The sequence below is a fragment of the Schistocerca cancellata genome, chromosome 11, assembly GCF_023864275.1.
Source record: "Schistocerca cancellata isolate TAMUIC-IGC-003103 chromosome 11, iqSchCanc2.1, whole genome shotgun sequence".
Taxonomy (NCBI): Eukaryota; Metazoa; Arthropoda; class Insecta; order Orthoptera; family Acrididae; genus Schistocerca; species Schistocerca cancellata.
Genome location: NC_064636.1, coordinates 142,722,778 through 142,736,983, shown reverse-complemented (window position 1 = coordinate 142,736,983; position 14,206 = coordinate 142,722,778). Strand labels below are relative to the sequence as shown.

The 14,206-nt window shown below is 42.5% G+C and overlaps 1 protein-coding gene across 1 annotated transcript in view; it reads left to right on the top strand.

Moving 5' to 3' along the window:
• LOC126108361 (kelch-like protein 26) overlaps positions 1–1,332 on the top strand; it is a 48,294-nt gene extending 46,962 nt beyond the window's left edge. The window contains exon 5 of the mRNA XM_049913574.1: positions 1,088–1,332. Coding sequence (XP_049769531.1) covers positions 1,088–1,332 — 245 coding nt within the window. The remainder of the gene's footprint in view (positions 1–1,087) is intronic.
• The last annotated feature ends 12,874 nt before the right edge of the window (positions 1,333–14,206 follow it).

Here is a 14,206-nt window from a genome sequence, read left to right as displayed (position 1 = left end):
TTTATTCAAGAGCAACATAGTTGGTATAAGTTTTCAGTTCCGAAGACCTTTTTAACTATACTGCCTGACGCGGTGTGTAACTTAGTTTCTGTGCAGAATTTTCAAAAATTGCAAAAAGTTACACAAAGTTAACATTACTGAGTATAGTAGTTGTGCAGGATACCCTCTGCCACAGACCATATGGTGGCTTGCAAAGTGTGTAAGTAGATGGAAATGAATGTTCCAGTGGATGTATCTCTTGTTGCAGGCATGATTATATGAGCACATGTGACGATTATTATGCAGCGGGTAGTGTGTGTGTGTGTGTGTGTGTGTGTGTGTGTGTGTGTGTGTGTGTGTGTGTTTGTGTGTGTGTCAGGGAAAGTCGACCTGGTGCCCTTGTTGTATTTCAAATATGTCGACCAACTTATTGTGTACGAAGCAGTGACTTTTATATTTTTTGTCGGTATGCCAGAAAATTTCCATGTTACTGGTCTGAATCACTTAGCTGTCTGGTGAGGAAGTATTATTTCAGTACTTACAGATGTGTATGGTTTCTAGTGTTTTCTTCCTAAGTGACAGAAGGAATTGGTACCCAGAGAAGGTAGTTTTAGGGGTGTGTTTGAATGTAGATGAAGGATTGGGTAGCAACTGCATGCCGAGGTGAAAGGAGGCGGATCTGTGGAGTGAATTATGAGGAAATGTGCCAAATGAATTTGTTAGGAGATGGAATGCACCTATTTTTAATGGCAGATGGCTGAAGTTTTTGATTATGGGCTAGTGCTGTGGATCTGTCTGTAATACGCTGGTTAACCCGTACCGCGGAAGCGAGATTTCTAGATTTGTGGAAGTGTATTCAGAATTGTTGGCAGTTTTGCGGCCGTGACAGTTTCTTTCATTTGGTGTGTGTGTGTGTGTGTCTCGATAGTAGAGAGTAAGTGTGTCGATGTTTTGTGCAGGAGCCCTTCTGAGGAGGAGCGAGGCAGGAGGCTGATAGAGGCGGCTAAGGTGGGGGCGGTGGAGGAGGTGCGGCTGTTGCTCGCGGCTGGGGTGGACGTGGCGGCGAGGGACGGAGTGTTCGGGTTCACCGCCCTGCACTTCGCTGCAGAGGGGGGCGACGCGGCTGCGGTGCGGCTGCTGCTCTCTGCGGCGTCCGACCCCAGCGCCAGGGATCGGTGGGGGTGGACGCCGCTGCACTGGGCGGCACAGAATGGCCACGAAGAAGCGGCGGCTGCGTTGCTGCAGGCCGGAGCCGACAGGGGGGCGAGGGCTGATGACGACGGGGAGACCCCCCTGGACATGGCCAGGCTGTGCAACCATCAGCAGCTCGTCGAGATGCTAACACAGCGTTAATACGTGTCTGTAGAGGAAATGACATCATGTACTTACTTCATTCTACATAATATTAAAATAAAAAACTGAAAAAAAGATCGCTTTCTCTATTCATTTCTACCTTTTGCAGTCCACACAATTACTCCAGTAACACCACAACTACTGCAACAACAGGAGATATCTGTAAACCAACGTGACAAACCTTCCTTTTCAGAATTCACTCTGTAAAAAAATTTCACAAGCAATTTCTGCAAAAGCTCAGGAACAATTGACAAATACTCCATCATTCATAAACTCCACTTCTCTCTCCCTCTCTGTCTTGCGTTTCTCGTCCCACATACAATATTCAAACAGCTTACAAGAATACAGCCGACGTCTCTCACAACCGCCTGTATTTCGAAATGTAAACACCCAATCTCTTCCAAGAGACAAATGCGAGAATACCGGTTGTTGTGCGTTAATGTTAGTTCTTTGCACCAGTCTCTTACATTACATAATTACTGCAAACTATTTGCTAAGAGTGTCTATGGTGCTACATTACATCCCCAGAAACTGCACCTTACTCAAATTACTGCCATATAAGCTGTTCAGTTAGAATGTATCTTCACTTCAGATTTCACACTGAATTCACTTCTGTGCGTGCAACGCACAAGCAATTTTCATGTTTAACTGTAATGTCACATTTTTAGCAGTGCTCACACCACATCATGCTCACACCATCTGCAGCAGTCTTCCCAGCTCACCTTCAAATAAAGAGAATTGGAGAACCACCTAAAATCATTCCTCTCCCACACACCTCACTTGCTGCTCTTACAGAACAAACTACCATCTCTCAGGGAATTATACTCAATCACATGGGACATGCAGCCATCACTGGAATTATACGGCACTTTCCCAAAGTACAGTTTTGCGTCTCTGTACACGCGTTGGAAGCAGACCACATTTGGAACATTCATTCCCCTGTCTGCTGTGATACAATTAAGACTTGGCATCCCCGTGCGTGCATGTGTCACCAAAGTGGGAGACTGCATTCTGAACAAGAGCTTCTGAGGCCCGCATGTGGCGGCGTTACATACGGAAGCTCCTCAACATTCTGTATGAGGAAGCAGCCGCGCCAGAAGAAAGTATTGACTTGGTGAGTGACCTCCACGGCATTGATGAATATATCAGGCTCTGCCAGTTCATCCTCAACATAAATAAATGTAATATACTCTGCATACACAGGAAAAGAAATCCACTACTGTACAATTACACTGCTGATCACAAATTGGTGGAAACAGTAAGTTACCTACCGTAAAATACCTAGGAATAACTATCCAGAGCCACCCTGCGTGCAATGACCAAAAATACCAATTGGTAACAAACTGCGATGGAGCTTTTCTCAGCGATTCCAGAATCATATGTTTTGGGCTCCTAAATCCAAATTTCGTCCTTCCTGCCCTGTAGTATGTCGGCTTCACAACGAAAGCCTCAAAATTTTCCGACTTTTCTCAGATTTTCATTTATTTCACAAAGACTACGTGTTTCTCAAAGTTGAAAACCCAACACAAAATTAAATTGGACAAACTCTTCTACAACATGCAGCAATCAGCAGTGATTTTCTGACGGCGAGTGGTGACCGCGCTAGAGCCTCCTAAAGAAACGGCGAGTCCCCAAAATTCGGATCGCGCCTAACGCCATTCACCTGTTGCACTCTGCTATTACGGCACTTTGGAACGGTACGGCACGCGTCAGCAGACGGAAAACAGCCCAGAACTCCACCTGCGTTCTTCGCATCGTCAAACACAATAGCACTCACGGCAGACATCCGCTGTCGAAACGGACGTCATATATTTTGAAACGTGTTCGCATTTATTTAAACTAGTGAGAAACTATCTGAGAAATGGCTAACATTTATTTTGGTATCGAAATACGTAAATGTCAGTCCAGTGCGACAGAAAAGTCTAAAAATTAAATTTTGTACCAAAGTATGCGAAGCACACGCTACACGATGCAAAATCCAGGCTAGCCGGTACATCAAACAATTCGCCTGCGAGAGAGGAGGTCGTTTTCAATGTAATTTATATATACCATTTATCTGCAAAACAGATAACTCAATTTAAAATATTGGTCCTGAATATTGTAAATATTTATCTTCAGACTTGTAAACAATAACTGCACCAGATCTGCTATCGTATCTGTAGTGCAAACAAAGATAAAATGTAACGCATCCCGCATTGTGTCAAAACTGCTCCAAAATTCACAAGATAACACCTTTCTGAAATAATTTAGGGATTTGGAAAGTCTGAAATGATAATTTCACAGATACATTCTGGTGTGTGGCGGAGGACAGTTTGAGTACCACAGCTGTTCCGGCCTTTTCCTGTTGTAGTCGCGATGCTAGAAATATCTTTGAACTACTCGTCTATGAAGAGCTCTGAATAGAAAGTAAGGAACCCAGAGAACACATTATGTGCATTTCCTCGCCATGTTATAGTTTTAGGTGGAACCTTTAACCTGCCACCTCTACAGTGGGCGACATAGGTGGCTGAGACTGTTGGCAGGGCCAGGGAATCGTGAGAAACTGATCCAAGTGCTTTACTCAAAAACTACCTCGGGCCATTAATCTGAGAAACGGGTCGTGAAGACAGCATCTTAGGCTTGCAAGTGACAAATAGACCCAAACTTTTCGAATCTGTGGATTCAGCTATGACAAGAGCGTTACAGTGTCACTGAATACGACCGTAAACATAAATAGAAAATAAGTAGGGAATATTATTGTGCTTAGCAAGAGCGACGAGAAACAGGCTTCAGCTTTCCTTTCCTCTGCAGCACCAACAGCGCGGGTATCAGTGGAAGCAGTGGAAGAGCATTGTGAAATACGCTTCAGGCAGGTGTGTACTGACCAAATGCGTTGCAAGCCCGGTTTCACAGCGATGAGTTTACGGCACTTGTTTTCATTTGAGTGCGCGTCTCCGCACGCCAGATCACGAGATAAAAAAGAAATTTCCGAGATCCGAATTTCATCGATAAAAATGACGCCAAAGAAACAGTTATTTCCGGAAAGAGCAACATACCTGTAACATGTTGCATTACTCTCTACGTAATGAAAGCCTGTGTAAACATTGTCTTGTCTCTTAGGCAAAAACGCTTGGAACACTTTTATTCAAGTGCAAACAGCAACAGGTGGCTTCAGACAGCCCGCGCTAACGGCCGGCGCAGTCGCCGAGGGGAAACTCGCAGGTGGAGGCGCGACACAGAATGCGGGCAGCGAATCCGGCAGGGGGCCGCGCATGCGCAGAAGCAGCGGGGGGGGGGGGGGCTGGAGCAGGCGTTCCGACCACGGCGGCGGAGAAAAGACCGGCCACACGACAGGGGGGCCGAAACTAAATCGGAACCATCACTTTGCGCATAAAATGTGTAATACTGTTTAGCGATTACTGCTCCAGTTGTACTCAACAATTTCAAAGTCGGTGAAGATTGCAGACACCGGTGTCCGGCTGCCATTTAATGTCCCAGTATTACAAAGATATTTTCTCTCGCCCTCCCAGTAGTTTCGCAGTTACGTCACAGCATGCTACATCTGTCTAATGGCAGTCCACTATGTACTAACACTAAACATTATTTCGATAACAACCTCTGTTAAAATTAGTGCTCTGGATGATTTAATACATGTAATGTATTATTTTTTCAGCAAGTCTCAATGACAGGTATAGGAACATCCGCTGACTTTCAAGCTGTCATTACTATCGATCCAGAAATCAACAGAGCAACGGCAGTTCTTTTAAGGGATGGGTTTACACCTGAAAACGTCCAACTTTATCCCAGCAGACGTGCAATTGCATGTTCTGTCTCTGAGACATTCCGCTTAAATATTTACGCGCCATGCGGGACTGACGTTACACATGCACGATCGGTCTATTTTTTAATCAGGATGTCGCACGTCTTTTGGTAAATGTGTGTATGCGAAGCACACGCTACACGATGCGAATTAGAGGCTTGTCAGTACGACAAACAATTCGCCTGCGAGAGACAGCAGGCCGATTTCAATCTAATTTGTATATGTCATTTGTCTCCAAAACAAATGACTCTGATTAAAATGTTGGCCCTGAATAGTGTTCATCTTCATGTTAAGACTTCATTTACCTGTGTGAAACATCTAAAATGATATATTTTCACAGATACATTGTGACAATCAGTGTACCTTGCGGTGCACATGAACATTGATTGTAATTAAATTTGTTGGCCTAGCTATCCGAACAGAACGCTCCTCTGTTCTGGAACCAGTTAGTATTAAGATAGTGACGGAACTGTCAAAAACGTATGGTACAGGTCCAGCGCGACAGTCGTCTGGAGGCAGAAATGGTGCCAGCATCAAAGAGTCAGCAAAGGGATTCGATACACCCGCGCATGCGCAGAAGTACCCGTTCTGCTTCTCGCTCGGGTGGCCACCGGCCAAGTGCAGAGTTTCGTAATGGAGATTTTGCGCCTTTTGCGGTGAGTAACTCTTCACGAACACAGTAACTAAAGGATTTAGAAAAAGAGCCGGGAGGACGAATTGTGACAGGCGTTGCGAATGTGGTCACCTCTCTAAACGTCTGCACTCCCTCCGCATCAAACAAGAGAGCTCCAAGGGAAAGATTTTTCAGCCATCGACTCAGAAGGCGCGACGCCCTTCTGTGGCGCCCTGCAAAATCTGCCTGCAGGTCTGGACACGGGAGCCGTAGGTGAGCGGCGCGCCGCCACACGCACTCACTGCACGCACGCCTCGCCAGTGTCAGCGTCGCGGCCTGGCAGACTCCACACCACAGCGGGGTGTGAGTGACTATGCAGGATTACGACGCAGCCCCTGTCAGCTTTTCCGACCGTGACACTGTAATTGTGAAAGCAAAAGGTCTACCTCGTCCCAAAATAACTCGCAGAGGATAACTGAAATTAAATTGCAACCTCCTCCACATATCATCGGTGAATATACATTTCATTGCTCGGTACAAATCGTGGGTTAACCGCAAACGTTTCTTCCGTAACGCGAGTGAGTGGCGGCTTGTGACATTACAGCCTTTATCACTGTAAAAGTTTTTTTTTTCTGTATTCGCGTCAGTATGTGCGAACTTTTAACATATACCAATGAATGTTGTAACCAGATATCTTTGCCGCGCTCCTGAAAAGCGCAGAATATCACGATAGCTATAAACTGTTATACGCTGCTATCGATCAGTAAAAAAACGATGCACCTATGTTTCAAAATAACAATTGCCAATTTTTACTTCTGCAGGGAGCCGCGCCGCTCTCTGGCTGTTCTTCTGTGAATGTGTTGCGAGTCGGACGCAAAAGTATTGTGCTCCATACTGATATAATCATTTTATTGTAAATTTAAGAGTTTAAGTGATTAAATATATATGTAGCCACAAACAAGCGAGAATGTGTATCACGAAAATTCGCTCCACCGCCACAGTGGGTGGCCATGTTAATGTAAGTTTCCGTTTCATAATATAATACTTAAAGCCTTGAAGTTTATTTAATTTCAAAGAAAATCTCTCAACCTTATTTTCATTAATTATACTTGTGATAATCTTTTCTGTTTAAAAGATTTATGCAGCTTATGATCCAGCGTGTGTTCTGTTGGAACAGGAGGCTGTCGTGACGACATCGTTATAGTATTTATTCCAAGTTCTTTCAGTTCCGTTTATATGTTCGTACAAATCCAATTAGTTGGTCCCTTAGGTTTCTTTCATGTAACTTCCGTCTGTTTTCTCCGCGCGATCTTCCTCCAAAACAAAAATTTCTGTTCATTTTTTAGTAATTTTCGATATCGCGAATGAGAAAAGACAGCCGCCTCCTGCTCCGAACGGAACACCACGACTTTTCTAACGTCGGAGAGTACTGCACGAATTTTCCGCTAAAAGGTAATAGAATTTCTTAAAGCTGGATCAATTACACATGTTGCTGCTGTTCTCCGACAAATCTGGTGTGATTAATAATAATTTATTCTGTCACGACAAAAAGAACCAATTTTATTTTTACCAAAGCAACAAAGCTTTCAATTAAATTACTAGAAAAAAAAATCATACCAGATCTGGCGCCCGAACAGGGACTCGACTAAAATATTTAAAGTGTCACGGTACTAATATATGATTGTCTTATTTCATGTATCGCTCTTTGGAACCCAATGCTGCACAAAATTACGGATGAGCAACAAATATACGCAGTATCGAAGGACGCGGTATTTACACAAATATCTTGGGATTTAATAAGACGCAGATTTGCAGTTTTGAAGACAACGCCGAGTGAGTACCAAATTTTCGTTTGCCATAGCTCTGTCTAAAGAGTAGCTCATTTGACCTTCAAATTCGACCTCACTCTATCCTTTCTCTAGCTTAACGTAAAAAACCATTTTTTTTCTACGTAAATATTTGAACATTTTCTGTAACCTTTTGCTTGGGCTATTTGTTTATACTGTAGTTAGTATTCTCGTGTAAGTTCAAGATGGATGCCATTTCAGTCTTTTCTGTGTAACAGCGTTGGCAATCAATTGTTTCAACGGCGTTGACTCCATCTTGTCTTTTTGCTACAGACGTGTGTCAGTTATTACCCACGTAACATTAGACATTTGACGAACGCGCCGCGACTTTAACTTGCGCGGCAAGAATAATTGACAATCAGAATTTCAGTTGGCAGTACCCATTTTAAGTTGGCAATAGTTGAATTTCATTATGGCGGACGGACAATCGAGCGCGAACTCTGCAGACGAAAGCGACGGCACTGTTAACAATCATTACCGACTTCGCTCACGCGGAACGACGGCCAGGACAGACGACAGACAAGAGGTAGCTAACGTGGACGACACTCAGCAGGAAACACCCACCTCCCCGATAGCGGTATCAATTGACATTGTCAAAATGTTACAGGAATTGATACTAGACAGACAGGAGAGGGAACAACGTGAGAAAGACAGAGACAAGTTTTTATCAGAGTTGAAAACGGATATGACAACACAGATTGACTCAGTTAGGAATGACGTAAATACCACCATTGACTCAGTTAGGAATGACGTAAATACCACCATTCACTCAGTTAGGAATGACGTAAATACCACCATTGATGCGAAAGTAGGTACCCTCACTACGCAAGTAGGCTCTCTCGCAGCACAGATAGATTCGGTTAAGGGTGACGTCACGGCGCAAGTAACCACTTTGACAACACAGATAAGCACTCTGAATAACAAAATTGATAACATTGGTCAGAATCTCACAACTCAAATCGAAGCGTGTCGCAAAGAAACCGATTCGGTAAAACTTGCGTATAAAACAGTTGCACGACAGGTAGACGAGTTAGCGACAGCGGTAGCCACTGTAGAATCAAAAGTAAGTGCAATGGCGGATGACATTTCGGACCGAACTATTGAGGAAAGAGTTAACAGTAGTGTTGCTTCGCACACTAAAGCACTTTCCGAACATTACAAAGAATGGATTGATGTACAAGAGAAGCTTGTTGAGGAGAAGGTTACACGTGACTTGAAAGATGTTGTTAAATCCGCAACCTTAGACATATTATCTGCACCCGGCAGTTCAGGAGACACTGTTTGTACTGAACTAGGCCAAATTAGACGAGTGTTTACCCGGGATTTGCCGGAATGGCGGAAGCAAGTAACAGATGAGATATCCGACCTGAAACAGCAAATTCAAACACTACAGTATGATAACCAGAGTGACGGGAAACACTCACTACCTTCTGAGCCAGATGAACATCAATACCAGACAACACAACAACACAACACACCACAGTACACTCCGCGACCGAAAAATGAATTTAACGATTCACACAACAACAACACTGAACAATTGACACTCACAACCCTCATGAAAGAGGAGAGTGTATTGAAACAGAGTTTTTCAACCATTCCAACCGGAAAAGCGAAATATTCATCCAGTCGTTTTCCTAAAGAACTTTTCAGGAGTCTTTCCAGCTGCCTGGAATGACAAACAGAGAATACAATTCATTACCGGATACATACAAGGAGAAAGTGCTATATGGGGAACCGAGATGGTTGATAAGTGCAAAACATTTAGCGAGTTTGAGAAGAACTTTTTAAGCAAATTTTGGAGCGCAGGTGTTCAGCAACGCCTACGCAAAGAGGTCTACAACGCCGAACCTTTCCATTCGAACAGTGGCGGACTTCGCCGGTACTTTGGAAAGTACTTGAGAAAGATACAATATTGGGACACTCCCATAACAACAAAAGATGTTATTATGATTCTTAAGTCAAAACTACCCATTTCCATACGCGAAAAATTAGTGAACGTGTCAGAGGAAGATCAGGACGCATTTTTATCCGTCCTTGATTCGCTCGATCTTATACACGAAGACGCGCGTGCGAATGCTAACCGTAAGAACAACAACGCAGGCACGTATTCGAATGGAAACGGTAGTAATGGAAATGGTTCACACGAAACACAATACGGAAACAAACAGTACAATAACCGCAATAGAGGCCGAAACAATGGTTACCGTAATGGTAAACACAAAAACAAGCATTACGGCAACCAACGGTACAATCCAATATACAACACGCAACAACAGTATTACGGGAATGCCCCATACCAACCAAACAATAACGGTAGTAACTTCTACCAGAATGGGAACAAACACAAGGGTAAACGTTGCAACAATCAAAATTGCGGAGGTCAGCTACCTCCACCACAACCCTATGGGCAGCCACAACATCAGCAACAACAGCAATACACGCCTCAGCAACAACCATTCATGCAACAACAACAGTACACGCCACCACAACAGGACTTTAGATACAATAACAATAAACCAAGAAAACAATACAATCCACCGGTATATTTTACGCAGGCAAGTAATGTACCGATTTTTCAGCCTGGTAACCAAGTGCAGTACCAACAAGGGTTTGATACAAATCAACACACACAATGGGTAAAAAACCAGCGAGAATGGTCAAGTGGTGTGACAGAAGAATCAAATCAGTCGCATCACAAGAAAGCGGAAAACTAAAGGCAGCACCTTTTCGCCTCCTTGGGGATGCTGCGGGACATAATGGGGGCAAACTCGACCTTGAACGACTTAACGTAATACGTTATGATCGCGACACTGACTTGAGAGACGATTTGTTGCAGGAAAATATTGAGACAAACTTGAATGACGTATGGGAAGACGAAGTAAAAGCAATGACTAAAATTTACACCTGCGGAATTAATGACGAGTCACCGGGAAAGAAATGAATGGTTAGATCCCATACCTAAAATTGTAGAACCAGAATTAGATTTAGATGCAAAACTTAGGCAAGCATTGGTATCCTTAGCTGTACAGGCGAATCTACGCAAGAAGTCTTACGACAAGAAGGTATCTAAGGCTCTTACATATGATATTAATGAAAATGTGCTTTTACGGACACATTTTAAGCCATCGAAGTTGCTGAAAAGAAATCGGAAATGGAGGCTATTGTACGACGGACCATTTGTAGTAATTAGAAAACCACATACAGGATGTTATCTCATAGCGGATCCAGCATCTGGCAGAATTAAAGGATTGTATCACCACCAGGATCTCAAGAAGTATAACGAGGCAAAGTAACAAGCAAAGGAACATTAGCCTAAGATTTAACCTGTGAAACACTTCGGTATTCAAACACACCAATACGAGTACTCACGCTTTGGCGAAAAATCTATGGAGGTAATGGAAGATTTGATTTATTATGGCGTACGAAAAAGAAAGCACATTCCATTTGAGAGGACAGATTCTCAGTTAGTTTTAAGTTAGTCATAGGTGTAAGCAGTCCAAGTTGGCTGTTGGCATTGAGGAATGCCTTTATTGGTGAAAGGAGATACGGAAGGAAGTAGCAGATTGCCACCTTCCAACTCCAATGAATATATATATGTATGTGAAATATTAGGTTAAGCAATTTCTTTTTCAGCCCTCAAGATGGAATGTTAGTCTTTAAGTGTACAGAGTACAGCCTATTGCGTGTAAACTGTGCGTTATTGTAACACCGCCATGAACTATACCTTTTGTTAGCGCGATCTTTAGAATTAAACAGATTTGTGTAGCCAAGTGTTTGAACTGTCAAAAGCTGTAAATAACAGAGAGAGAGAGAATCAGGTAGTATTTGATAGTTTTCAGGAGATTCAATCTCAGATTCAAAGTATCATCTACGAACAGTAAGCCTCATAAGATTTAATAGCTAAGCAACAAAGCATTTCCTTTATTCTGTTTTACAACAGCTGTTAGGTCATGTAGTCGAGAGTGCCACTACATGGAAACATATACGTCGTACTGACAAGTCTGAAGTATTCCTGATGGTAAACGTTTCTTCTTTAAACATGTAAGATGCACTAAAGTAATTAGCTATTTCACAGCCAAGCCCGACAATCGCCCAGAAGGAAGCGTGAGAAACTAGAAAGCTGTCACCAGATATGACTCACATTATAATAATAAAACTAAGATCTGATATTAGATTAAAGAATAGCCACTTGAAGGCACACGTGACGCATGTCATGCATCTAAAGTTACAAAAAAAAAATATCCTAGTGTAGTTGTGCTAGAGTTTGTATATGTATATAGTGTATTTATGTTCATATTTGATCCTCTCCTCTTCCACTTCCCCATCCTATCCCATTAAAAAAAAAAGTGAGGATTAGAATTTGACAGGCTCATCTGAGTGCTCTTTAGACGGTTGAAGTGGAAACGAAATTTGTGGGAGAGATCCGTTAGCGAAAGTTTTGTTCTAATCGCGTATCGCGAGTAGCAATGTTGAAAGATTATAATACATTCCGCGAGTAGTACTTGCAGCCAGTAACTTTATGAAGCATGAATCTTCCGGAGAGAAATGCATGAGTATGCTCGACCAGTAGAGACAGAATTTGTTCAATCTGTGCTCTACATAAACAGTGACACTAAATTTTGAAGAGAAACGAAATAACAAGATGCTTAAAAGATTTGTTTTAAGAAAAACTTTACCTTTGTAAAAGGGAGAGGGAATAACCGAAATAATCGTGCCTTGATGCACAAGTAGTGGTATTCAATACGCTAATCCGGCGTGGCGTGACTGAAAAGGTTAACAGAATTTTGTGACTGTAAGCTAACTTAAGAAATGTATGTATGTAATTTATGGACATTTTTAATCTTGTAATGTATTTACCTGTGAGTAACTTGAACTGTGAACTTTGAAATCGCAATGTGAGATGGGAGATGTGAATTTGCAGACACCCTAAGACGTTCTAAACAAAATGCGAGTGATAAAGTGTACAAAATACGTGTGCAGTGACGTGTGTACACGCAAGTGCAGGTAGTGACAGCGATCACAGCAAAGCATTTTGCAAACTATACGTAAAACGTTGGCTTCACTTACCTGTGTGTAAGCAGCATGGCAGGTCGCAGGGACTGTCGTGTGAAATCCTCGAAACAGACGGTGGTATTTTCTATCCAAGTTTTCGATACGCCGATCGACGATGGAGAAAGGACACTAGAGGTGTGTTTTCCGCGTGTTCTCATTTTAGCAGAGCGCGAGTGACACACGTTAAACTTCATACGAGCATACACGAGCGCGTGTTGCACAGGACTAGTAACCGGCAACAGCGCGGAGCTGCTTGCAGTTGGATTTAACAATTAACATTTGAAACACAACCGACGCGCGCGCTGTGGAGGCGTGTCATTGACCTTAGAATGTTTTCCGTCTCACAACTACGCAAGAGACATTGCTAAAGCTATCACAGTGAAACTTAATTATGAACTTTATTTATTCTGTAAAAAGAGAAGTCTTAGCTTCAAATTAATTTCCATTTAATCAGTCACGTCGGATATTTTGCGATAGATAGTTAAATAAAGACAAGGCATTACTGAGCACTGAAACGTTAACTGGAAGGGAATGTTATCAATCCTGTCCAGAATCCTATAAAACCTTTACCTGTAAGTCTAGATTATAGCACGAACCTAACACAGGTTTCTTTTTGTTTATTTGCATGTAAACGACCTGACGCTTGATGCGAGACACTAGAGAGGCAACACGAGCGAACACAAAAAAGACGCTACCCAGGGTCGTGACCTCTCGGACGACGCCGCTCACCGAACGAGAATAGACGTTCCAGACTCCGGTTAAGTGAGCGCGTGACAAATAAAAGTGTACAGTGTAGTGTCAAGTAAAACGTCCTGATTAACAACGACATTCTAAAAGGATCTAATCAAACGGATAAAAAACATTACGAGACCAAACAGGTCACAGACAATTTTAGAGGACGGTTTAAGTAATTATTTCAATGTATCTGTGTATGTTTGTCTACTGACATGTTTTGTTTTCTATATAGAGTATTATTCATTTATCTTTGTGTGTGTTAGACTTAAGATTGTTTTTTGTCATATTTTGTTTCACAGTAACAGCAATTAAGATAACAGTGCAAGGACACCTTACAATGAACTGAGAGAAGTGCCAAAGTGCACAAAAGACACTGAAAGACTTTATTTATTTTCATAACTGTACTGGAAGCATAAAATAACTAGATGACAAACTCATTCCAATTTTATGTTAGAACGAAAGTAAACAGATGATAAAACACGGTAATGTCTTGAAACTACATGTGAGTCCTGATGATCCTTCCGGAATCATCATGCCTCACATGGGAGGCATTGTGACATTACAGCCTTTATCACTGTAAAAGTTTTTTTTCTGTATTCGCGTCAGTATGTGCGAACTTTTAACATATGCCAATGAATGTTGTAACCAGATATCTTTGCCGCGCTCCTGAAAAGCGCAGAATATCACGATAGCTATAAACTGTTATACGCTGCTATCGATCAGTAAAAAAACGATGCACCTATGTTTCAAAATAACAATTGCCAATTTTTACTTCTGCAGGGAGCCGCGCCGCTCTCTGGCTGTTCTTCTGTGAATGTGTTGCGA